Genomic DNA, 26,607 nt, shown 5'->3' with positions numbered 1-26,607 from the left:
AAAAAGTGGTGTCGAACACCCCTAATGGTCTTGTTAAGGGGTGTATTAGGTTACCTAAATAACCAAGGTCCATCAAAAACTCACTTCCTGCCACTGGTGTATTAGAAATTTAATGAGGCATATCAAACAAAACAGTAAACAACAGAAGTTTCAAAAGAGGCTTTATTGTTTTGCTGCAGTTCAGTAACATAAGCCAAGGCAGATTTAAAATATGGAAATGTGGGCACTTATAACAAATAGTTCATTTACAATGAATCCCACTAGTGGCAGGAATAGCAAACAAGCCTTGCTGTGAATGTGAAAATCTGCGAGTAATTTATGCTGCCCCAAAAGGTCTCACAAGATGGCGGCAAAGCACTTTGTCAAAATGGAACTCAACTCATTTCAACAGTTTCTTGGCACAAAGATGTGTGAGCTTTTCAACAAATAACAGAATTTTTTTTTTTTTTAATGCCGGAAATATTTCGAGTTTGTGAATGTCGTACCTCAAATATGAGTTTTTTTTGTGCTGACACTAAACATAATACCGCATTTGCTTTATTTTACCTTGGTCATGAAGCTCATAGCATATATGGTTAAAGGCAACATATACTGTAGTCTAAAAACATACATTTATATAAAGATAAAATAGTAATTATTATTATATTAATAATAATATATAAAAAATACTACGAAATAGGAAATGCATACATAGAAACAAACAAAGCCATTGTTGAACAAAACAAACATCTTTGATGACTTTGAAAATGCTTGTTTTAGATTGTGCAGGTGTACTCAAATTTGTGGCCAGTGGGTATGCATGTAAAGAATCCTCTTAACATGGATACCCACAGTGGGGTACACAGAAAAATGTCCTGGAGAGTTTAGAATGCATTCTTAAATTCTTCATCAAACAACTTTTTCAGTCTGGAGCCCACGCTGAGGAAATGAGGGTTATTCTGTAAGAGAGAGCAAAATGATGCTTGAAAAGATAAACCTAATCAACAGTCTTGGTTCAAGCTGTGTTTCTCACCTTGTTGTACAAAGCGCAGTTGGAGAAAATGAGCTGGACGTCAGATACAAATTCGGCAACATAGCAGTAGTCGTCGTTCTTGATCTTTTCTGCAATTTTGCTTAGCCACATAGGAGTCTTCACCACAGCAGTGTAGTCTTTCAGCTGTCAAGCACAAACATGTGATCTGTTTTGGATCATTACCGTGAAACAAAGTTGTGCATGAAAAAAAAAACAGAGACCAAAGTCTTACATCGCCACATGGATTCGTTGCGAAAAATTGTTTATCGTCAGCGCTAAATAGCAAGAGGAGAAGGTAATGGCACTCCTAAAAGGGAAGAAGGGAAAAGGTTATCTACACACGGGGAATAATCAGCTGACCAAGGCAGTGGAAGATGTATTGTTCTCACCAGCATGTGTTTGGATATTTGTTTGGACAGGATTACATCCCTTTCCAAATTGTCAGCGTAGCGCCACTCTTTAGTCGTTGAGAAGACACAGAAGGTGCACATCCATGTTCGATTATCACTGTGTGAATAAACACACAGCTGTTAAGTGTCAAAAACGTTAACATTGGTTTGCAGGATCCTATTTTAAGCCTTTTGGGCTGTTAGTATTAGTTAAGCAGCAAAATCCACACATTTGTATCCATCTCAGGAGGCGGCCATGTTGCCACTTGCTGTTGACTGAAAATGACATCGCAGTTGCTCAGGCTTAGGTAATAACCAATCAAGGCTTAGCTTCCGAAAAAAGGCCAGCTGTGATTGGTCGTTACATGAGCCCTGAGCAACTATGATTCTTAAGAAAGGATTTGACCTGATGTGCAAAAAAATGTGGTAAAAAGATCAATGATGATTGATCAATTTAAGTGGAGCATCATTAAACTTGAGCCTCGTTTCCACCAACGGAATCTACTCTACTCGACTCTGCTCTACACCAAAAAGCAAAAAGGTTTGCGCCTTCTCAAAAGTCCAATCATTAATCTGTTTGGAAGCCATTGTTGTCCTCTCTTCATCGTTAATGGCAGCTGTTTTCCTGGGTTGGTGGTTTGCGCAGCTGCACATTGATGACGACATGTCTCAAACCAATCATTGGCCTCCAAAATAATGACGTCACGTTTTGGAACTGGGCTACTTTTCTTTGGGTCACTTTTAATGTACAGCAGGACTAGTTTGACGAGGGAAAAGATTTGTCCCATATTTTTATACCAAAATGTTGATAACAAATGTAATTAACTGTATTAAAAAAATAATAATAATCACATTTGGAGACATGAATAACAAATGCAGAATTGTTGTCAGGTGTACAAGTACAAAGAATCGTGATCACCTCAAAATGGTGTTGTCAACGGGAGGCAGGTGACACTCTGGATGGAAAGAACGCGGGCACTGGTCACAGATAACTAAGTCTCCCTCACCTTTACACACAAAACACTCGTCATCGTTTTGCTGCTCCTCCTGTTTAGGCATGGTAGAGTTACAGTATAAGACACAATTACTGTATATCTTTGCTACAAAACTGAAATAAAAGACTAAAAGGAAATTGGGTTTTAATTACAACAGTCTTACCAGATCGCTAACACTTGGTGTGCACAGTCTGCAAGTACACAGCAGCGAGTGGATCCTCAAGAGGTTTTCCTGAAATAGACCATAATTAGCATTGCCTTTTCCTTATGTGTGACCTTATCACCACGGCAACAATAAAAATGGCACCAATCGTCAATCACGGATATAATCTCATTGTAATATATATATATATATATATATATATATATATATAATATAAATAAAATCTGCTTTGTATTTTTAGAGAAAATAAGTCAGAAGTAACAATTTCATTCCAAAATTGAACACTTAAGACTTGCATTTTATACACTAAAATATGGCATTTGATTTTAGATATTTACATAAATAACAACACCAAGCGACTGTCCTTCCCACGTGATGTCTTTCTGCCAGCAGGCATCTTTGCTGCCCAAAGCATCCTTTGCAAAGTCTGCCGGGGTCATCCAGCGGACGTCGGTGCGAATGCTGTGACCACATGTCCCTGTTGATGAGAGAAGGTGTCCGCGAGGTAAATCTCTTCTGACCTTAGATGAGATTTAAGGAAGCATATGGTCAGATTTCATGGATTCATGACCTCTTGCAAATCGTTTTCTGTGTAATTTGCCAGACAGTGCTCCACACGTCACATTGAACACCGACATGTCTGTGTTTGTGTCATGGCTGCTGCTGGGCGTCTCCTGAGGCTGCACTTCACTCTTCACTTCATGGTTGGAATCTGACGGACATACTCATGAGCTGTCAGAGTGCAATTTAAAACACTTCTCAGATTTCGCACACTAAAATAACAAACCTGTATTAGTGCTGACCTCACTGGTGAAGAGCAACTCCTTGGCCTCGCAGGAAGAAAAAGTAACATGGTTAAATTATAATTTTTTAAAATCAAAATTGTACTTCTTTGCAGTAGGTTCTTACCTTTTTACCCCTCTTTCTGAAGCTCGCCGTTTGCAGAAGTCCTGTCTGCAGTTGATTCCACAGAAAGCAAACAAAAAACATTTTTCTATGCAACTAAACAAGCTAATAAGACCCTGTGCAGAAGTTTCATTAAGAACTCGGCTTTTACAAGGACAATAATGCTCAATTTAGCTAAACGAGTAGAGAAAGGTCATGTTGTGCCCTGAAAGCATTCGTTAAAATATGCTGTCATTAGTACTCTCTAAAATGGTGCCCCTCAGTAATTGTGGGTTTTATGTAAAGATGAGGTAATTCCTATAAATTCACTTAATTACTACTACTTAATTACACCACGTTAACCCAACACACACCTGCTCTAAAAGAGGAAGTCAACCTAAAAATGTTCTTTACAATAATATGTTATATGCGCACCCACTAGTGTAAACACAGCATTCTGATAAATATTGTGTTTGTGGAACATGAGCTAAGCAGCAAAAAAAATAAAAAATTAAAATAGATTAGCGCCACTCTTTAGCCGTTGAGAAGACACAGAAGGTGCACATCCAAGTTAGATTATCACTGTGTGAATAAATACACAGCTGTTAAGTGTCAAAAACGTTAACACTGGTTTGCAGGATCCTATTTGAAGCTTTTTTGGCCGTTAGTATTAGTTAAGCAGCAAAACCCACACGTTTTTATCCATCTCAGTGGTCAGCCATTTTGCCACTTGACTGAAAATGGCATCACAGTTGCTCAAGGCTCAGGTAACGACCAATAGCGGCTCACTAGTTTCTGACTTTAGTCATGTGACATTACCGAGCCCTGAGCAAAACTAGAAATAGTAGAGTGTGCGGACCCTGCACACTCCACAGTTTCTTTGGGGAGGGGAGGGGCTGAGTTTTTCTTACCTTAAGTCATGTCTTCCTTTGTGACTGTCGCTTTAAGATCGTTCACGTATTCGCACGCACACTATGAGCGAGTATGAGATAGATGCTGCAGTTACGCTTTGGGCCAGGGGTGGCAGTCGTGAGTAAAAAAAAGTGACAAACTGCACAAAGATCCTTTAAACAATTTGTTCATTCTTGCGTTTTGGCAACATATCGCCACTGTCAGACAGAATCCTCTTATGACCAAATTTGGCTAATTACAGATTAGTTTGCCAATCGATGCCTCAAATGTCGAAAATGGATGTAAGAATAATGGCTCAACAAGTTTTTGTATTAGATCTCATTAGATAATTCAAGTGCAGTGAAAGTTGGACATTAAAGGTAGTAAATGAAATGCTCAAACCTTCAAAAGCTTTGCAAGGGGCGTGTCCATACATCGGATGCTTATCTTCCAGTTCTTGTTACTACTCTTAGCCCCGAGTGATTCAAATTCAGGGGGAGTGAGCCACTGTTTGTCGACCAAAATGCATGGTTGCCCTAAAAAATAAAATATTCAGATTCAACAAATAATTTCACGGTATTATTTATGCAATCTATGTTGCCCGTGTAACCTTTTTTAAGCCCATCTTGGTTAAGTGTCCCTTTCAAGTTTCCACAGGTCACAGGAAGGCTGGACTTAAAGATGGGCCATGTCCATATGTCATTCGTAGCTCCCTTAACTGGAGTGGCTGGAAGAAAAAAAACATTCGTTCCAAAGTGTAAAATTCAACAATGATACTAATATGCAATGACCATAAAGATTCTAATTCTAAAGCATCCCATGGTGGTTTGTCAGCGTTTACAGTACTCACAGAATACTATTTTATTTTTCCTTGGTGTGGAACACGATTGCGAGGGCCCCTCCTCATCATTGCACAAATGGTTCTTTTTCTCTTTTTTCTTCTTCGGCACTGGGCTTTCTTGCCTCCTCTCTACATTCTCGTCTTCTGATGGCTCCTCCCTTTTCCTGACATTGGTCTCCTCCTGTCTCTTGCTGTTCAACAGACTTTTCTTTGTTGATGGAGACGACTGCGAGGGCTGCTCCTCATCACGACGCAAATGGTTCTTTTTCTCTTTCTTCTTCTTCTTCGGCAATGGGCTTTCTTGCCTCCTTTCTACATTCTCGTCTTGTGAAGGCTCTTTTCTTTTCCTGACAGTGGTCTCCTCCTGCGGCTTGTAGTTAAACGTGTGTGTATCCAAATGAAAAGAGCCTGGTAGAGTCAACAGACATGTCCACTTTAAACATTTTAATCCGACGACAATATAAATGAGTCATACCATCTCTGATGCTGTTGCGCAACTCTTGCAGGGTGGGGTATTGGTTGACAATGGTTTCCTTGAAGACACACCTCCAAAACACCTTGATGCGCTGTGATCGCTCTCGCTCAAACCAGTCCAGAATCTCATAGAGGCCTTTCTTCAAAGCCTCTTTGCTCTTTGTCCGGTTCACTTTCTGCACACACACACACACAAAACAAATGTTAGCAAAGATGAATGGTAATGATTGAGTATGCATTGTAGTTTAGTCCCCGGCATGGATGGCAGTTCCTCAGTTTTTGTAGTATGCGCCTCACCTCATATTTGTCAATGAAAATACTTCAATGTACTGTATTTTATTTATACTCATCTCATCTGTTTTATACAGATCCTCTACTACAGCAGTAAGAGTCCCAAAAAAGGTTCTTCCCAGTTCTACACAGAACTATGGGCTTCTGAGGAACCATTTTTTGAGGGAAAAAAAATCTTCAAATGTTCTTTTGAGGCTAAGTGTTCCTGTAAGAACCGTTTCTGAGTGGAAAATTTGTACTAGTTTTTTTTCCAAGTCTTTTTTTTTTTTTTTGCACTTTGGGACTGAGTTAAGAGGCATTTGTCTGCAGAATAACTTTTTGGGGGTATTTTTTTGTGTGTGAAAAATTCCAATTCATGATGTACAACACTTAACCTAAGAATACAGTACAAATATATAATGTAGCAACACAATACGTATATTCTCTGTATATTAATTTTATTCCTGCCATTTGTAACCCACCCTGGGAGGAGGAATGTATGAGCCCCTCCAAAAGAATGCACATTTATTCACATTTGTATCAATGTATTATTATCGGTGGATTTTTTAAATTATCTGGTTTATCTGTATGACGTCAAAATGGTCAATAATTGCTGATAATTATCGGGCACCGATATTAGCGTGCTTCCCTAGTTTTACACAAAGCTTTTTAATATTTTATTATTTTGAGGTGTTAATTTTTTGTTATTACTGAAAACCTCACGATTTTGACAGTTTAAAAGTTCAACGTTTGATTTTGACACTTAAAAAAAAAATCTGTGTTAGCAATTAAAACTCAAAAACAGATGGCACAAATAAACTTCCATAAAGTGCATTACTTTCATCAGCACACAAGTAGTGGCTGTGAAATCTGGTACATTATCATCATTTGGTTCAACCACAACAGCAGGTCAAACATACTCTGGTCCTTAAGTGGCTATTGTGTGTTGCAATGTGTTGAAATAATTGTCTTACAATAGTACTCATTTGAGAATTGGACTTGTCATTATATAGTGTCTTATTTGCTCTAAGCAATAAACTCATCCCAAGGGGCAGTGTATTTTGTTGATCCTCTCTTTATTTTAAAAACAACATGCTCATTTAAAAATAAATATATATTGAATAAAACCATTCTCCTCCGGTTTCCAAGGGGGAAAAAAACTCACAAACTGATAAGCCAACAAGTCCTCTCCTCCAACAATAAACGACCATATTGGTCATATTGTGTTGGAAGACTGTCTCGACACTGAGGCTACCAAAGGCAGATTGACGCTGATTATTATTATTTTTTTAACATCCAAATGACTGATTGTTGTTCCCCTTAAAAGTTACAAAGTTTCCAACGTTGTGACAGGACCCTGAATGCACTATTTTGCTTGCGTAGCATTAGCACCGATCTGTATATATTACTGGATAGCCGATAGGCCAAGACTTTTGAAACCGTGAGGCCGCCATATTACTACTATCAAGAAACGTTTATTTTACAGTATCAAAATTGGAGAACATTTGAGACTGTACTTAGTAGAAACAGCATGATTTATGATGTTTTAAATGTGTTAAACATAAACAAGAGAACTTCAGACATTTTACAACTTGCTTTAAATACATGTATAAATTATATACTTAAATGATGTTTACAGGACGAGACTTGTATTTTTTTTTAAATGAAAGCTACTGAGAGTAGGCTACTGCCACCTCCTGACGAAAAGTGAAACTGCACATACCCTTCTTTTTTTTTTTCCACTCACACAAACATGCACACGGACAAACATGGTCTCCCAGGCGGTGTAGCGAACCCACGCCAATCTGCATCAAAGGCAAGTGACGGTTCCACTCCGCCAACTGGAGCCCACATATACCCTTCTTCACATACACACAGCGCTGCACACATGACGTCACATTCAGCAGTTTAGGTGTTAATCTACTAATGTAGAAGTCATTTCAGTCATAAATGGTCAAATAAAAAGGCTACTGTAAAGATACGTTTGGGGAAAAAAAAGTTCCATATTGCAGCTTTCAGAATTATACCTGTAATTCAACAAAAGATGCCTCTGCCAAATCTAATATTGGGGTCTAAGGAACTAAGCGATAAAAGAAAAAGGGGGTCTTCAAAGCAGCACATACCGTCCACTTGTTAAAAAATAGGAGGCGGGACTTCCGACTTCCTCGTTTTCACACATCAGCTTTGTTTCCGTTTCCTGTTTGCAACATTGGGCCACGCCCCAGTTCTTGCGCTTCTGCCTTTGTGCCCCTCGGTTGCGCGTTCCCGTCGACGGGTTCGAGTGTGTCTGTCTCAGTTGTCCGAAGCGTTTTAGAGAGTTGAGACGCCCTGCGCGGGAGCGCGCGGTTGGGGCGTCCGGTAATGCCATCGCCGTTTGTTTTCCTTCAGAAAACCTCGACCAGTTGTCAGCGTTTTGGAGTATTTTTTCGTCATTTTTTTTACGAGTGTGGTTGCGTGCATTTGTCAAGGCATCGAAAAGGAAAAACGAGAATACACTGCCTTGTTTTTTCTCTCTTATGCTGACCACCGGAGAAAGTTTGTAACTTGTTAATATTCGCAGGAATAAATGTAGTTGTCGACCACAGAGGCGCTGTTTGTTACCAACAGAGCTGTATTTTGAAGCTTAACTCTTTGACTGCCATAAACGTTAAATAACGTTTAGTAAAAACCTACGGAGGGGCGCCAAAGACGTTAAAAGATGTTCACTATGTTTTTTTTTTGGTTTTTTTTGGAAACGGGTGGAGGAAAGCCTTGGCCAGCTGTGCTGAAAGTATCAAGCAGATCTAGTTAGTATAATGACTCGTTTTGGCCCCTAGATGGCAGCGATGACTCTCTTTGGACAAGATTGGGTAGGCGTCAGTAGAAGACGTGAGGCGGAGCTAGAGTGTTGAGGGGACAATGGCTGATGAAGTAACAATGGCGACCGGTTGCAAGCAGCTCACGCTTGAGCATTTTTTTCAAAGACGGAAAGCATCGATCAATACTAAAAAGCGCATTGATGTCGACGATGATGATGATGGTGACTCCGAGCTTGACGCCGAAGTTGGAAGCGTTGACGCGACCGTTATGATCACGTAGTAAAGCCTCACCGGCTAGCGATGCTAACGCCGGAAAACGCGGAGCACAACCGACCGAGCACTTCTACACAAGCGGACATTCGATCGGACGATGGAGAGTAGTCGAAAAGCATCGACCAATGCACATTGATGATGATGATGATGGTGACTCCCGAGGTTGACGCCGAAGTTGGAAGCGTTGATGCGGCCGTTATTCTCACGTCATGAAGCCTCACCGGCTAGCGATGCTAACGCCGGAAAACGCGGAGCACAACCGACCGAGCACTTCTGCACAATCGGACGATGGAGAGTACCCCGAGTCCAATGCATATTCATCGGAGGAGCGGGTACAGTCTGATCACGGAGAAGACACTGGTTCTGGACTACGATACCACCATGAATGGAGTGGATAAGATGGATCAGAACATCTACCACCCGGTATAGGAACTGAAGGACATGAGGAAGCCAGACGTAACACCACCGTAACGTAACCGTATCATGATCCTGATAGTAGACTTGATGGTAACATGGCCAAACACACACTGCAGTATATACTTGCTATTTCCCGGAAAAAAAGGCCGGTAAGAAAGTGTAGCGTCTGCACGCGAAGAGGCAATCGCAGTGAAACTAATCTGTTGTGCAAATCCTGTTGCGTCTCCTTGCACGCAGGGGAGTGTTACACAAAAAGAAAAACTGTAGTTGAAACATCCACATAATTGTAAATAGCGCCACAGTTGCACACTATTTAGGTGTTTGTGGCATCATTCATGGACAAAAAGAAGTGTAAAATTCACTAGAGTGCATGAAATAATATCGTTTCACTAAAAGCTTGATTTCTCCGTATTTTGGTCCAAAACAAGCGCATTTGGGTGAAACTAACCATTTTCTATTGTTGATTACTGAAGAACGGAATAAGGTAGAAACTTTTTTTTTCTGATGAATCCTTCATTTGGTAGTATGTGTGTTTCCATAGTCCAAACAGAACATTTTCTGTGGACCTTGAAAGATCAGTCAAAATGCTTAAATCGGCTGGCACTCACAGCATCCCTTTTCTGAAAACGTCTGGCAGTCAAAGAGTTAAACTTTGATGTGTTGTCACTGTTTACGAAATTATCTAATGTTTCTGGCTTTCTGGCGTTTTGACTTTTCATGTGCCTGTGTGAATATTATTTATATGCTGCCATTTTATTTTATTAAAAAACATGAACATATTTTTGAGTCATTCTTGCACCGCTGACAACGCTGTCAATTTTCCATAGCAACCACTTTTCAGCAAGGTATTAAGAGAAATGTCACCATGGGCTGACATAAAAAAAAAAACAGTAGAGGCATTACATCTGCTTCAAAATATTGATGAGGCAGAGATCGTCGGATCCCGTCGACGAAGAGGAGAATACTTCAACGAAGAGGAGGCTACAGACCAGTTGTTGTTGTTGACTGGTTGATTTATTGAACATATTAGCACATTACAAAATATAAGTTGAAGTAAAAATAAAAATTTGAAGAAAGAAAATAATTAATCAATGTCATAATTTACATATTCAAAAGGAGTAGGAAGCACAATAACTTGTGTATATATATATATATATATATATATATATATATATATATATATACACACGGTATATTCTTATCCAATAACGTATCATTAAAATAAAAAATAAAAAGAGAGAGAGAGAAAAAGAAAGAGAAAGAAAGAGAGAGAGAGAGAGAGAGAGAGAGAGAGAGAGCGCGAGAGAGAGAGAGAGAGCGCGAGAGAGAGCGCGAGCGCGAGCGTGAGCGTGAGTGAACGGCTTCTTCCGCCTCACCTTGTAGAAGTGTTCCGGAATCAGATCGTAATCTCTGAGCTGTCGTACAAATGTGTGTGGATTTTCCATGCACGACATTTCAGTCTTGGAGCAATGGAAGAATTGTAGCAGTTCTTCGTCTCCCGGAAAATCCATCAAGCTGCAAAACGCCAAGCGAAAGTAGCCAACAGACCAAGACAGTTAATTATTCAGACGGTCAGTCACACTTGTTAAAGTAGAGTAGAAGGAAGTGGACTATCCGATTTTCGCGGTCTGTACATTGAACATATTTTAAATGGCGGCAAAAGGCATGCCCTGTTTATGTCCGTATGAAGAAGCCACTGCCCACTAGGCCAGTGACGTTTCGAAATCGAAAGTGACTTTTCCAAATGTTCCTCCCCTCGTAAAATAAAAATAAAAAAAGAATGTAAGTTTGATTACTATAACAATTTAGCTGGGTATGCTAGTCACGAGTAAAAGCAAGACCGTTTGTTTTCACCACGTAAACTTTGTAAAGGAAACATTTACATTGCAGAAATATTAGAAATGCCCGGATGCTTGGAATTGTCACTATTCACTATATCGTGACTCCGGCTTCGTTACCCCTAGTGGTATTGGCATTGGTTTTGGGCTTGATGGTTCTGACCAGGCTATTTCAAAATAAAATACCACCCACGAGTTAAGCAAAAATAATGCCAGAAGTTTACTAGAACAACTAAACTTTATTTGGGATTCAATTGAGGCACTTTAAATAACCATGTAACATTTGAATGTTAGTGGTTAGTTCTGAACACCATGTATTCCAGTTATTTCAGTGGTTTATTTTTACTTCCCCTTTCAAAAATATATATTTTTAAAATCTATATTTAGCCTCTTCACAAATCATCTTTCATTAACTAAATAGTCAGAAGCACAAGTCCAAGTCCAACCTTGTTTTTTAAATTCATTTTGTTTGATGCTCATATCCTTCGTATTTCCCCAAGTCATTAAAAATGACATCAGCGTGTTGCTCTTCACAGGTCTTCACCACCTGCAGGACGGTCGCTCGGCGTCGATCCAAAGCAGCAAGGTGTGCCTCGGACAGGAGTGGAGCAACAGCTGCAAGGGGATCCTGGGCCAGCGACTGCCGCATGACATCACTTAGGCGGAAGTCTGGATAGGACAAGAGACGCAAGCGAAGTAGGGTGGAACGACGGATCCTGTACAGGTAGGAAGAGAGCAAGTGGAAAACAGTCAAGAAAAAACATTCCACACCATTTTGATAGCTTGTATTCTCTTCACACTGATTTCTCACAGTAGCGGTAAATACAATAAAATATAGGAAGCAAGCTGTTCTAAATGCAACATATTGTTTCTTCTTTACTTATTGTCAGTGTAAGGGGCCAGGTGCAGCCTAAATATTTTTTTCCATATTGTATATCAAGTAGCCTACATACAGTATGTTTTGCACTTTTAGGTGTGAACATTGAGTTTTACCTGCAACACTGCTGCAAGGGAGCTAAGATTGACAGCTCATCTTGAGAGTGACGTCCAAACCTACAAAATATGAGTAAAATTAAGGAGTAACCACACTGCAGTGTTTCTCAACCCTGGTCTTCGGGGCACACTATCCAGCCCAGCCTGTTTTCCATGTCTCCCTATTCCAATGCAGCTCTGGAGAAGCCTAATAATGATCCTCACCTGCGTTGGAATAGGGAGACACGGAAAACAGACTGGATAGTGTGCCTCGGGGACCAGGGTTGAGAAATCTGCCAATACTACACATGCATACTTTTAGCTTTTTGCCCATGATTGTTAGACCTTCCTGTTTTTGATACAGGGAAATCTTTGCAATATTCAACGACCAGCCCAAAATTGATTAATTATTTGGTTAGTTTGTTAAATGTATCTCCAAGCAATGTAATTCAGTCTAAATATCAATAATATGGCATTAGCAATGCCAGTTGAGCTACTGACATGGGCTTGGGAAATGCTTCTCCACGCAGCATCCTCTCCCCCACAAATTTAGGTAACGTTGGCGCAGGTCAATCCTGAACTAAGCGTCGGGATCTGATTTAAAGGGTGCTGATTTGTTGGTGCTTATTGACTTCCACTTTTATCATTATAGCTGATGTATGTGACAATACTGTACTCACGCTCGTCCATTATCTAGATGCAGCAGGAAAGTTTCATTGCCAAATTTCTCAAATGTCTCATAGTGATGTCTATCCATGTTGCCTGAAAAAGGAAAAAGGAGAAAAAATCAATGTCCCCTTAGACTTTGATCTAGAGTGATAAGACTTGATTCATGCTATGTCAAGTTTTGTCATTGTTCCTATTTTTAGTGACCTCAGTTAAATATTAGTGAAGAACAAATAACTTTGTAATGTAATGTTTACATTACTAAGCACTGTTGCATTGGTATGAATTTTGAATGTCGGGACTCACTCATGAGGAAGTCCAATATAGCCATATCTATCACGTCCACCAGTCTGCTGCCGTGGTTGTAGGGAGGCGTCTGTTTGACAATGTCACAGTAGGTTGGGTCTTTTTCCCACCTGGCACAACAGAGCAATCAACATTAGATATGTAGTAGTTATTCAATTTAAAAAAAGGGAATTTCATGAAAGAAAACATGTGAGCAGCACTGGAGAATGTGCACGTATTCTATATAATAGTAACATCAATAATCAATCATGCATATGATATTCCATCTTAGCCAATTTCACCTAATTGATTCAAAAAGCCTGAGCAGGCTAAGCTGTAAAAATAACCAATGGGTCCAAAAAGTCCTTTAGTGTTCCTCTATGTATACCAGCAACATATAATGAAAGGAAGAACAATTTAAGTACTCTTCCACTAGATGGCAGAAGTTGCTGTTGCTGTTAATACAGCAAAATAACAGCTATGCATTCAAATAAATAGGCCCACTTTTCCAAACCATGCCTTAAATTATTTTGTAATAGACTCTTAAATGTTCACAGTTCAATTCATAAGTATTAGTCTAACAAAAGCAAGCACAGACTAAGAACTCTACCCATCTAACGCAGGCAGAGTACTCACTGGGCTAATTTGGTGCGGCTGTAGGATCGTCTCCATGGTGACCTCCAAGACCTGCGAGGAGCAAGGTTGAGGTCGGGTAACATGGCTGCCAAGGATACCTCCAGTGAGTGTGGTTGCCCGCACAGTGGGTGCTCTGTTGAGCAGTAGTAGTCACACTGACCATAGAAACACACATTCCCCGCTAGGGGGAGCCAGAGAGACACATTTTAGTGGTAGGACATTAAAGTACTGTAGCTTTAATGTGAGAGTGTAACAAAATGCCAGATCAGGAGCATACCAGGGGAAGTAAAGAAGGTGCGAGACAGCTTGCGGTCAGTGGTAATCTCTCTGATCTCACTGGTGACATTGATGAGACGACCAACCACTGGGGGGATTCTGTTGAAGCCCAGCAGTCTGAGACGCAGAGCAACACAGAGATCAGAAGCAAAATTCACTTTGAAAAAGCACAGACCTCCATTGAGGCAGAACACTTGTGTCCTGTAGGTGGCAGTTATGTTTAAGTATGGTAAGTACCACAGACCTTGACTTCTTAGAAATTGGTGCACTGTAGCTGTTTTTGAGTTACACTAATTCATTAATTGCATCCATTGCCAAATACAGCAGAACATCTGAGCTGAACACATTTTTTCCCTGGATGGTAATTGACATTTGATTTGTTGAGATTTCGAAACGTTTACTTTCTTGAGGAAATAGTGGAAATATAAATGATCAATTCTAGGGTGCAATTGTTGCCATTATAAAATTGAAAAAACTCTGCTGTGACGCCATGCATGACCGACGGTTGGAAGTTCCAAAGGTGACTCAGAAAGATAGATAAGTACAAGGTCTTCATAGCCTCTACTACATGTTAGGGGAAATTAGTTCATTTTTAGGGGTGTAACAAAAAACAATTTGAATCAGGAAAACCTATTTTGATTTAAAAGATGTGAGTGCTTCAGTATGTGAACAAATGAATTGGACTCAGTATTTGCATCATACACTCTCAAACTGAGCAATACCTCGTCAAATTGAATCGTAATCCCGCTGAATCAAATCTAATTGAATCGTTCCACTTTCAAAGGTACCGTCCTTAAATCATATCGCACCCAACGTATCAAATCGTCTATTATTGGAGGGATGCACACCCCACTAGAGATTTTCTTTTTTCTTCACAATATAGTTGAAGCTTCACAGAGAAATTCATTCTTGGTACCTGTCAAGGTGAAAAGCTGAGATCTCCGCATTGTGTCTTTCAAAGTCGGAGAAGTAAAAGAGGTTCACATCAGTCTCTGTGTCTCTGGATTGTCTGGATAGATGAGAAAAAGACTCACGCTGAGATAGATGTGGGATAGCATTATAGCATTATGACACAACGGTCTTACTTCATAGGTTTGAGCAGAGCTTGTCCATAGTTTGGGAAAGATATCAGCAGTTTGAGCTGAGTACCTCCTGATTTTTGAACTGAAAGATGAAGAAAAATAAAGGTTGTATTCACGAGGGGAATTAAAATTAATTACACCATTCAGTCATAACCCAGGCTGTCATGACAAATGATTAAAACATTTAAAAAAATAATAATATTATTTCTGTCATTTACACTGGAGATAAAAAGTCTATATGCCCTTTTGCCAGTGACAGGTTTTTGTGACAAATAGTTTTATTTTCCATAGGCTAATCCAGATATATGAAGATGATACCTGACCAGTTCTCATCTCATTTTTTCCCCCCATCAAATTTGGATGGATGTCCAGTTCTTGTTCTTGTCAATGTTGTGCCATTTCTCTCTCAACTTGATAAATGGACTGCACCATATGGTGTCCAAAGCACTTCACAGAGCCTCACATTCACCCATACATGCATCAAGGGGAGGCTGCTGCCATGCACAATGGGAGCAAATTAGTGCTCAGTATGCTCAAGGGCACTTGGGCAGTATAACATGTGTTGAGGATCGAACCCACAACATTCAGGTTGGGAGACGACCAGTCTACCACTGAACCATGCCACCGCATGGTAAAGACTGTCTTCACTCTGTTCCATGGTAGGCTATATTTATTGCTTTGTAATTCGGAAATTTGCAAACAACATCTTTTTTACATCATCTGAGTTATTATTTTCACTTCCCCCCCTTTTTTTCTTCTTTGAACTGATTTGTTCAGGTTACAGGTCACAGTAATGGTAAAAAAAAAAGTTTTTAAATGTCTTGGTCTCATTTTTATACATCACAAAATCCTGCTATTACAAGACGTGTGTTCTTATTTATTTATTTTTTATTTTTTATAACCACTGTATTTGTGTAACCTAGAGAACTGAAATATTTAGCATGATTACCGTATATAGGTCTTTCAGTTATAGGGAAATGTACAACCAAAAAGCAGCTTGTATCTGCAATCTTCCCTGCATAACACACTTCTCAATGTATAATTTACTGTACTCAGCACTGTGCTGAGATTGTGAGCAGGGTGCCTAAAATCAAAACAAAACAAACTTGATTATGTATGACTTCATCCAGAATGTACTAAGTCATAGATATGTGCTTCAGGCATCTTTCTTTGCACACAGTGTATTTCTGACATAGTGATATTCCTAACAGCTTTGCCCTCTGTGGATAAATTGTCCATGGCAATAATGTGAATACAATATGGAAATATATATATATATATATATATATATATATATATATATATATATATATATATATATATATATATATATATATATATATATATATACACACACACACACACACAACAGACAAACAACTCCACCTTCGTTGTGTCAATAACCAAGCAGTATAAGGAAGGCTAATTGTTTATAGTGACATAATAACATTTTTTTTTTTATCTTGTACACTTTTGCCATAAAGGTCAGCCTTGATTGTGCAAGTATGGGTGTGTGCACGACACGTGTGCATGTGCCCCCCTTTTTGTTCTAAAAAATCTCCAAAGGGTTCCCTGCTCTGAATGTAAACTTTGGCACAGTTTACTGTCTCCACAAGTTTAAAAAAAACCAATGTGATTTCCCTTTCTTGCCTCGAGCTCTCTCGCAGACTAGACTCATTTCTGTAAAGGCATATGAGTAAAAAAAAATGAAACAAGAAGCATGGTAGGGACTTTGTTTTTCTGTTTAACTAAGAAGAAACTGAATTATCATAATTAGATGAGAACTAAGCACTACTGGGACCATTATGGTTAACAGCTAGGTCAGCTTCTAAATTTATGCTTGCCTTGTTGAGCAATGCAGCTTTCTCAAGTGAAGTGCAGAATCACGTCTCTCTGCATTTAAACCCAAAAGACGACTGAAGTAAATGGCACTAAAACTTGTGTTTACATAATGATGCAATATTTCAAATATAACACTACACTTGCGATCAATGCTTCATAAATCGATGCATTTTGTTTAACTTTATTGCTGCATGATGTTTGTTGTCTTGAGCACTCAGACAATACCGGAATAACATCAGCACTCGACACCATACCGATTATTCATGTTCTTTCCTCTCACCTATTATCAAAGCATCTCTTCTTTACTCACCTGCTTCAAGGATGTGTTGCATGGCCAAGTAATGAGTCAGCTTTGACACAGTGAGGTCCTTTCTGTTGTATAGTTCCCGCCGCGTAATGCCCAAGTGGAATCGCAACCAAGGTGGGTGCGACTCTGCGTCAGTGGTCCAAAAGACTTTGTCGTAGCCTTCCTCTTGACTTGCACTCTGCCTTTAAAGGAGACACTGGGTGGTGAGCAATAGGCCAATGTAAATGACTTTAAAGGCCCTATAAAGTTAATTCAGAGATTTATGTCCAGGTGCATCGTATGGTCTTTATTTTTTTTATAGGCTGTGCGTTTGGCATAAAAACGGGTGCATGTTTATTTTAGTGCCGGGGCAAGTCTAGTCTACCATGTTTGGGAATGCATTACACCTCTCTGGGTGTTCTAGCGGAAGCAGCTCCCACACCCCCTGCGCATCTCGCATTTGACAGTCCTGTATAAACGCACTTTGCATATGCCAATCTCATCTTTCAGAACCCAGCGAGTCAATTTGATTCCGCAATGTCAAGCATGTGTGCGCTTCCACTGCCCTGATTTTAATGAGAATGAGGGGAGCCGCTTCGATTTGCCAAGAGTCGGCTACATTCCATCAATGGCACACATTGACGCAAACACCCCTTTATGCCCAATTCCACCAGTGCAAAGTATAGAAAAATACCAAAAGAAAGAAAACTCCATCAATGTCCACAGTTGTTTGAAGATTGGCTGGCAACCAGTTCAGGGTGTACCCCGCCTACTGCCCAAAACCAGCTGGGATAGGCTCCAGCGCCCCCCGATATCCTTGTGAGGACAAGCGGTTAAGAAAATGGATGGATGGATGTTTGAAGAAAATTGCTGAAAACATGTGCAAATACTTAGAACAAGCTTAGAATATATTATTAATTGTGGTGACAGTTTTACAGTAAACCATTTCAGTTTTCCAGAATTGTTGGAATTTTAGGACATCTGTCATTGATAGCCAACTCCTTTACTATAAAAGAACTTGAGCGAATCATGTTTGCATCATCAGCTAATAGCTAACCAGCACAGCTGTGAGTTACTTATTAGTTATGGCTACGTAGCCCATTTCTACCTCTACAGTGTGCAGTTAGCTAGCTAGCATGGCCAGATTGTCATTCAGGCTACCATAATACAGTATGTTGAAATGTAAAGCGTTGTTAGTATATAACTTACAGGAATAACGTATGTGCTAACATGCCTGTCATGTAGAGTGGGCAACAGTCTGAATGTGTTAATGTGTTTAATAGCACACATGCGATTCACTACCCACAGAGTTGCGTATTCACTTATGTTTGTAAATATGTTTTTTAAATATATTTTTTAATTTATTAATATATATTTTAACTATTTCCCCCCGTTTTTTTCATGTAAAACATATATTAAATTTTTTTCTCTCTCGATATTTTATGGATTGTGGAAAAAAGAAATCTTTCCAAAGCATTTCAATGGGTGGGTGTCAATGATACGCAGGTTCTTCCTGTTTGACTGTTTGACTTTCCCTATAGTAGTCTCTCTGTTATGTGGACCTACACCCTGAGGAGGTGACACAACAAATTAGCTGGTTAGCTGACCGTCCATTTGCAGAGAGGCGCCTCGGTTAGCTTGCAAGCTAGCTGGTTGCTAGCGCTTGTTGTTGGGGGTGGGACAGTTCATATGTACTCTGGGAGATGCACTATTTCGGCCACTGGAGACTTTTAGCAGATATTGTTTGTGGCTCAAAAGTAGTGATGATGTGTAGGCAGAAAAAAGATGTGTGGTGTTTGATTGACAGTTGAGCAGGGTGTGGTTTCAGCGCATTTAAGGGACATGCCCACAGCATTTGAAAGCAGGAAGAAAGGCTTGATTTTTCATGATTTTAATACTTCATTTTATAAAGTTGGGCTTTTTTTCTTTTTTCTCATTTAAATTTAGCACAACAACACCCGTCCTTGTGCTCAAGGGTGTAGCCAGACATTTTTCATTGAAGTTGCCAGGGTGAAAACATGACTCATATAGGGGTGGCCATATTTTTTTAAACATTGAAGGTTTGTAATAATAAACTTAGGTTTGTGTGAACGCCACATGTGGAAGCTCTGAAATGTTTTTGTAATTATGTTTCTATCTTCTTCAGGAGCTAATATTTCAATTATTTAGTAGGCATTGACAATATTGTTGAATATCCAGGATCCGCGGGGCGTGGGGTGGGGAAGGGGGGTGGGGTGGTCATTTGTATTTTCACTTTATATGGACTTTTAATTTTCTACCATCCATCCATCCATTTCCCAAACCACTTAATGGAAAGATAAAAGAAGGTAGTGTTTGATGTTTAAAAAAAAATTGTAGGCCACTAACCACTCAGGTTGGTTACGTAACAGCAAAACCACAGCACTTTTTTTACACCCTTAACTCACCCAATGTCGAATGAACATTTTCAGTATAGCACTCACCACTGAATGTCACTATTGATGCCTTCCTCCATGTCATCATCCACGTCCTCATTTTTCTTCACCCTCAGCAACCAGTCATCCTCCAGCAGTCCTACTTCTGGCAGGTTGTACAGCGGGTGCTTGAAAAGTGCCTCCAGCTTCGAGGCTTCCTCGTCGACTTGATTTGCCTTTCCAGCGCCGATCATTTTCATCTCTGTGCCAATGGCATCAGGCAATCCGCTGGCATTTAATTTGTAAGGTTTGCCATTCTGGGAACTTATTGATAGTTTACGTGACGAGGAGGAGAGTGATTGATGCTTCTGGCTATCTGTTCTTGGATTTAGGGAGGAGGAAGATGAGTTGGGAATGACACAGGCTGTTTGGAGGACAGTGAGACAAACGACTGCTAGAATGATGTGCAGAGCAAGGGACAGACAGGCCAGGCAAAGATAGATAGAACGAGTGGATGCAGGACCTAGGTTCCGTTTCACCATGCTGGAAAATAGGCAAGAACAGAAGAAGAGACACTTGAAAAGTTGAGCCTTGACCACTTCAGACCTAATTTTCTTTTTTTTTCTTTCAACTCAGTGTCTGATTGAACTCTTGTCCATCTTCTACTTTTTTTCTTCTGTAAATTGGAAGCTCCGTGTGGAATTGGTCTCTTCCACAACAGCAGATTTATTTTTCAACCACAGTACTTAAAGACACACTACAGAATAGTCTGACCTCAAACAGCTTCTTATTGTGAGAATAGTATCTCTGCTGTTGCCATGGTAACTTGCATCATCTATTTTGTGGTCTAGAGACTAATCGTGGACCAGCTCAGAAACCACCAATGTTTTTCAGACTTGTATGAGAACATCTCGTGTGTAAAAGCTGAGAGAGAGGGCAAGCCCTGGAGCAAATAGTTTCCCTATTCAAATAGACCATTTGGCAATGTAAATGTGATGGCTTTTACTTACTTCTGTCAATACAATAAGATCGGATATACATAAGTAAACATTCAGAACAATATTACACCCAGAGATTAATTGTAAATCTACTAGTTTTAGTTGATGAGCAACTCAGGCATTAAGTTAAAAAAATACGATAATCATTTACATGATGAGATACAGAAAAGCTCACCGAGGAAAATCAATAAATTATTGAACTTGCTGCTCCCAAATTCCCCCGGGTACCGCAGGCAGAAGGAATTACTTACATCTCTTTCCCTTCAAGACCTTTATTTCTTCTCCCACTCTCTGTTCCCCTACTTCTTCGGCTAATGAGGCAAATATCTGATTCTTCCGCTAATTCTACCACAGTGTGCAGTCAGATGTTTGCAATGGCACACTTCAATTCAAACAGAACGGAGACATGTTGCAATGACCTATGTCATTGTGACCTGTACTGTACACAAATGATCTTTAAGCCTATCTGTCAGTGAGTGGAGTGATAAACACAGCAGCACAGATGGAAGCTATAAAATTAGCACGATAAAAACATATGGTCAGTGATGTGGCAGTATAATGCAAAAAGCGGCCTAATTCAAATTTCTAATGTAACAGGTTGCTACTTAGTCACTGATTAACTTTGCAAAAGTGGTACGTTTGAGGTCATGAAATTTGGAAACCAACAACAAAGAAAATCCCTCCTCTTAAATCTCACTAATTATCTGTTTTCATGTGAGAGCACTGAAGTCTCGGGCAAATCTCATGGCACCTCAGCTTACCTCACTACAGCATTATAGCCGAGGTGTGTGTGTGTGTGGGGGGGGGGGGGTCTGTTTTTTTTTGTACAACAGTCACTGTGGCTTGACAGTAGTACATGATAAATATAATGTATGTATATCTGTAAAAAATAAAAATAAAAAAATAAAATAAAATAAAGCTAATCGCTGGCCCCACCACTGAACTCCAAGAAAAATAACCAGTGAGAGACAGAAGGCGTGACAAGGTGCTAGTCATTTGTTGTTCACATACGGGCTGTTACCTTGCTACCCCAGAAAAGCAAGCCCTGTTCGTGAAGTAGAGATAGACCAATATGTTTTTTCAGGGCTGATAACAGGATGCCTATTATTAGTAGTTAAGGAGGCCGATAACCAATTTTCATTAAAAAAAAAAGGGGGGGGGGGGGTATTTTGGCGTCAAAATGATTGGAAATACAAATGCCAATCTTGACTTTGCTGTAATGTCTTAAAGCATTAATGCTTATTGAACAATTTTTCAGACTTCAAAATGTAGATTTTTATTTTATTTTATATCTTAGACAATACACTTCATTTTTTATTTAAAAAAAAAATGTGTTCAGGGAGCTCCCAAGGTTATCAGTATGTATTAAAAAGTCTAATGGAAACTTGAAGTAAATATCATAGCTCTGTTTTTTCCAAAATTTAAATAATCCTAAAATCGTAAACTTTCACATTTCTTTGTTTTAATGTTGAACAAACACAAAAGGTTCAGAAGGTTCTCAGGATCAGCAGCTTCTCTTATAAAGTTAACTGAAAATTCAAATAAATAGTTCCCTGAGTTTAAAATGGTTTTAGCTTGACTTTTTATCAACCATCAGATTTTGAAAAAAGGCCGATACCGTTATTCGTCAAAATGTCCAGTATCGGCGCCGATAATCGCCCAGGCCTAGTATCCCTAGTTACAATAGCACTAAAGATGATCAGTTTGAATTGTATTTTTTGCAAGGCATTCCATATCTCTTGAAGGACAACATTGAATGTTGTGTACTGAGGGTAATGATTAACATGTGATTTAAATCATACCCAATCAACCCAAATCTTACACAATACACAGCAAATGTTATTATTTGTCAAGAAAGACCACGTAGAAATAATGAATGATATGTTGTTTTCCCTTTTTTCCCTCTACAGTAATCATCATGCATTCAGTCATTCATTCAATCATGTAAAAATCCATTGTAATGTTTAAAAAAATGGTTTAAGATTCTTCTACTTTGAGCATCTCTAGCTCCTACGGATTAAAAAGGGGTCAGTGTATTTAATGTTGCCACCTAACTAACTACTATATGTTTCCGTTAATTAGCCAACTGCTTTGGGTCTGAATGCATAATGAGTGTTGTAGCAGGTCCCTTAAGAATAAGCCTGTGCTCAAATCTGCAGCAGATTATATGGTACTATACAGTTAGAGTGTAGAAACATTAAAAGGTTATTTTTGTCAATATGGGCTGTACAAAAGGACGAACCATTTTCCTAAATTATTTGTCATGTTTCCCTATTCAAAATTCTAAACTACGGTAACCTCCATCATTACTCGATACCTGTTGTTTTTTTGTTTTTGTTTTTTAATTTGTGACATTTTACACATCATCAAACTATGTCTCATTAGATAATGTATTATTCATCAGAGCTATCCCATTAATTAAGCATCATTTTGAATTTGTTAGATTTAATTTCCATCTGTTCTTGTCATCTAAAACCTTATACTTGTCATAGTAATGTATATAAAATACAGTCAAAGGTCTGGTGGCCTCCTTCTTACACAGCTGGTGCAATTTAATGTAGGTTGCTTGGAAACAACCCAGAATTTGACATCTAATTGTAGCGTGCACATTTGTTATCCACCAGGCAGGCAGACAGTCATAACAAAATGCAAACCAAAGATAATAAGACAAACTCATTCCAGAATCACATCTGTCATTTTGGAGGGAAATGTGTAACAGAGGACCTTTTCAATCAACTCAAGTATTAACTAGACAACTAATACATGCTTTAATTGCATTCTGTCAGTTGGCTTATAGCTGCATTTTGCCATGTATAGTATGAGATTTGAGAGTGTCCTATTCTTCCGCTTTATATGTATTGCATGTGTACAAGATACACATTTGGGGTCAGTGAGGGTCAGGATATTTCCTTTTCTCAGCCAAAAACTTGCACTTAAACTCATTCTGCCTGTCTGTTCTGCACCACGCACAATACATCATTGCCACGTGGAAAGCAGAATACTTTAGACGATCAGGAATTATTGGTGTTGGGAATTCTTGAAACATTTATTTTATGTTTATTTTTAAGGTGACCTGCAGTTAGCTGGTATAGTCTTTCACCTGTGAGCCACGTGGCAGACCGGTAAGGAGTAGCTACTATAAAAAAAAAAAAAGGATATATTTTCAAGTTTGAAATGTCCTTAAAGCAGCTGGGGCTGAAGGGTACGAAATAGGTATGCCACATATCAGTTATTATGTTGACACCAAAATGCACCCTTTGACATTTAAAACAGCAAATTGTGAATCTACCTGAAATGAAATTTACTGCTGGTTGCAAATTGGGATTATATATGCATATCTAGCATTTGTCAACTGCCACAGCTCTTTCCTTTAATCAACTCTTCTCCTTTCCAGATCAGGGCCACGCATCCTCTCACGTTCTTTCTTTCGCTTCTCTCAAAGCTCAAATGCCTGATATTTGTGAATGCATTGACTCCTGTGGTTGCTACACTCGCTGTATGGATGGCCATGAATATTTGATATGGATAGAGAGAGTAAGAAGAGAGGTGTGAGGTTGAGAGACAAAAGACAGAGGGTGAACAGTAAAGTGGTAGCGTTAAACAGGTTGCAGCAACAGGAACAAATGATGTAAAGTGGGCACAATGCTAATAGGGAAGAAAAGGAAGGGAGAGAGATGTAGGAGGTGTTAAGACAGACGCAGAGTACGAGGAAACTACCATGGAATACTAAGTAGTGTTCGGCGGCCATTGTGTTCAGCATGACAGTTATATGTAACCGCCTTTGTAAACACTGAACCAATTATAATCTAGCACTTCTTGTTTTCCCATGTGAATTATTGTTCATTTTCACATCACTTCCGCCCATCCCCTTAGCTCATTGTCATTCTACAACTCATTATTTACAAGGTGACAGACAGCCTACAAAACAATCTAATCTCTCCACATGAGAACCCTGTTGTGAGCTCAAGCTGAGTGTAGATTTTTGTAGCAGGTAGAAGTCTTCTCATTTGTCGGAAGCAAAATTGAAAAGGCAGGGGCAATTAGAAGGGAGGGGCCACATGCTTTTTTTTTGTAATGAACAGGATCAGCAAAAGGGAGACTTTGCAAATTATCAAAATTTTCAGTGTTTTCATACACAATAGTCACTTCAAAGGTGCACATGCATGATTTAATCAGCTCCAATACAAGAGATAAAAACCATAATTAGTATAAAATTCTGCCACTTCTGTTTGCAGTGGTACAGAATTGCAGTGTATAATAACATTTAGTGTTTCTAATACTTTCTTTTGGCTCTCTTTAAGAAGGTTACTACAATATTAGAAACCCTTCACAATATAATCCCATCTGATTCTGCATCACTTTAAATTACTACCAGTGTATATTGTTGACAGTTTAAAATCCCGAGATGATTTTTTTTTGGTATGAATGGATGACAAATAGATATGTTAAAGCCAGGACACAACAACCATGTTGGCTGACACACTGCAACAATTACACTCCACATCCACCTACAGCAGTGTATCTCAACCCTGGTCCTTGGGGAACACTACCCAGTCTGTTTTTTCCATGCCTCCCTATTCCAACACAGGTGATTCCAAAGATCAGCTAATCAGCAAGCTCTGGAGAAGCCTGATAACGATCCTTACCTGTGTTGTTGAAGCGAGACATGGAAAATAGGCTGGATAGTGTTCCCCGAGGACCAGAGTTGGGAAACACTGACCTACTGTGCATGTGTAAAAAATATTACTCCTCCTTACCATCAGGCGGCGGTAGTGAGTGATGCTCATTCCAAAAATAAATAAATAAAAGTAACCAGAAGTCCTACCATCACACGGATATCAAAACTGTAAGCAAAGCATATAGGCTTAGTTTTTCACATTCGCTACTACAGAGTCAAAATAGTGGAGGAGTAAGATAATGAGAAACTGCTTGGGTGAAACCATGGATACTCAAGTGATAGACTCAAAGCACTTTACCTCAGGGACGTGCAGAGACCATTGGGGCAAAGTACATGATAACGTGCATGCATCATTTTAAAAACATGTTTAGGAGTTCCTGGTGAATTTGTATCCATGAGTATTGCCTTTAGCCAACAGAGGGCTTGCTCTCCATTCTTCTCTACTGAAAAGCTGGAAGGCGTTCTCGCGCTTAAAGCCCCCCCCCCCCCCCCCACGTTAAAACACTGCCAATAAGTTGATTGGCATTGAAAAAGACATCATAATACAAAAAATATGCTTAAAGAAAATAGTGTTTGTTTTAATGTCTGTATTTTATTTTTCAATACAACCTTACAATGACAATACTTGATTTTACTGCTATACTGATGAAATGTTCAGAATAGATACAAGCGGGTGACATGTGAAAAAGGATAACTGAGTTATGTGCTTGTTAATGTTTATAGGGGAAAGCTTCAAAAGCCATTCTTACCAGTTCCGAGTGGGCGTTATCAACGATTCAATGACTTATTCGTGAAACTTGTGCAACAATATTCCAGGTTTTAAAAGACAAATATCGAACCCAACTCAACTCAGCTTCTTTTATATAGTGCTTTCACAACAGCTGCAGCTAACAAAGCACTTCACAGAACACATGACACGTCAGGTATGATATACAGTATGTCATATGTTGCAATAATGTTGGGATATTTGTTTTGGTATTTGAGTACACATGGGAAGGGCTGTATGAATGAACCACATTTCTCTCCAGAGATATGAAGTATTCCTGACTGATTTTGAAACTTGCCTTCATGTGTGCCACACTGTATTTTCTTGTTTTGCTGCACTCAGATGTTGCTGATAGAGTCCAGGTTCCATGGAACTTTCCAAACTCTTTCAGTGCTCTGGATGGGAAACGTGAACAAATACAAGCACACATTGTCTAATAGTCCTGATGGCATTGGTTAACAGCGGCTACAGGTTCCTGTAT

At 39.3% G+C, this 26,607-nt stretch overlaps 2 protein-coding genes across 2 annotated transcripts; both read right to left on the bottom strand.

The window, feature by feature from the left end:
* Positions 1–144: 144 nt before the first annotated feature.
* On the bottom strand, positions 145–11,252 carry LOC147182506 (uncharacterized). Its single transcript, XM_086098119.1, has 15 exons — positions 10,785–11,252; positions 5,652–5,826; positions 5,186–5,584; positions 4,946–5,062; positions 4,738–4,871; positions 3,469–3,513; positions 3,347–3,389; positions 3,131–3,271; positions 2,898–3,037; positions 2,560–2,628; positions 2,321–2,448; positions 1,402–1,519; positions 1,245–1,319; positions 1,013–1,156; positions 145–938 (listed from the first exon to the last, which is right to left on the bottom strand). Exons 1-15 carry the CDS (start codon positions 10,917–10,919, stop codon positions 864–866), a joined length of 1,938 nt encoding a protein of 645 aa, XP_085954245.1. The 5' UTR covers positions 10,920–11,252; the 3' UTR covers positions 145–863.
* A 225-nt stretch (positions 11,253–11,477) lies between these two features.
* On the bottom strand, positions 11,478–21,063 carry LOC147182505 (extracellular serine/threonine protein kinase FAM20C-like). Its single transcript, XM_086098251.1, has 11 exons — positions 20,934–21,063; positions 19,754–20,227; positions 17,316–17,494; positions 15,167–15,245; positions 14,998–15,090; positions 14,083–14,198; positions 13,806–13,986; positions 13,191–13,300; positions 12,899–12,980; positions 12,240–12,299; positions 11,478–11,962 (listed from the first exon to the last, which is right to left on the bottom strand). Exons 2-11 carry the CDS (start codon positions 20,224–20,226, stop codon positions 11,707–11,709), a joined length of 1,629 nt encoding a protein of 542 aa, XP_085954377.1. The 5' UTR covers position 20,227; positions 20,934–21,063; the 3' UTR covers positions 11,478–11,706.
* Between the last annotated feature and the right edge of the window lie 5,544 nt (positions 21,064–26,607).

This window comes from Leptonotus elevatus, chromosome 1 (assembly GCF_054856555.1).
Source record: "Leptonotus elevatus isolate MCC_2025b chromosome 1, RoL_Lele_1.0, whole genome shotgun sequence".
Lineage (NCBI taxonomy): Eukaryota > Metazoa > Chordata > Actinopteri > Syngnathiformes > Syngnathidae > Leptonotus > Leptonotus elevatus.
The sequence above is the reverse complement of the archived record's forward strand: the minus strand, read 5'-3'. Positions and strand labels throughout refer to the sequence as shown.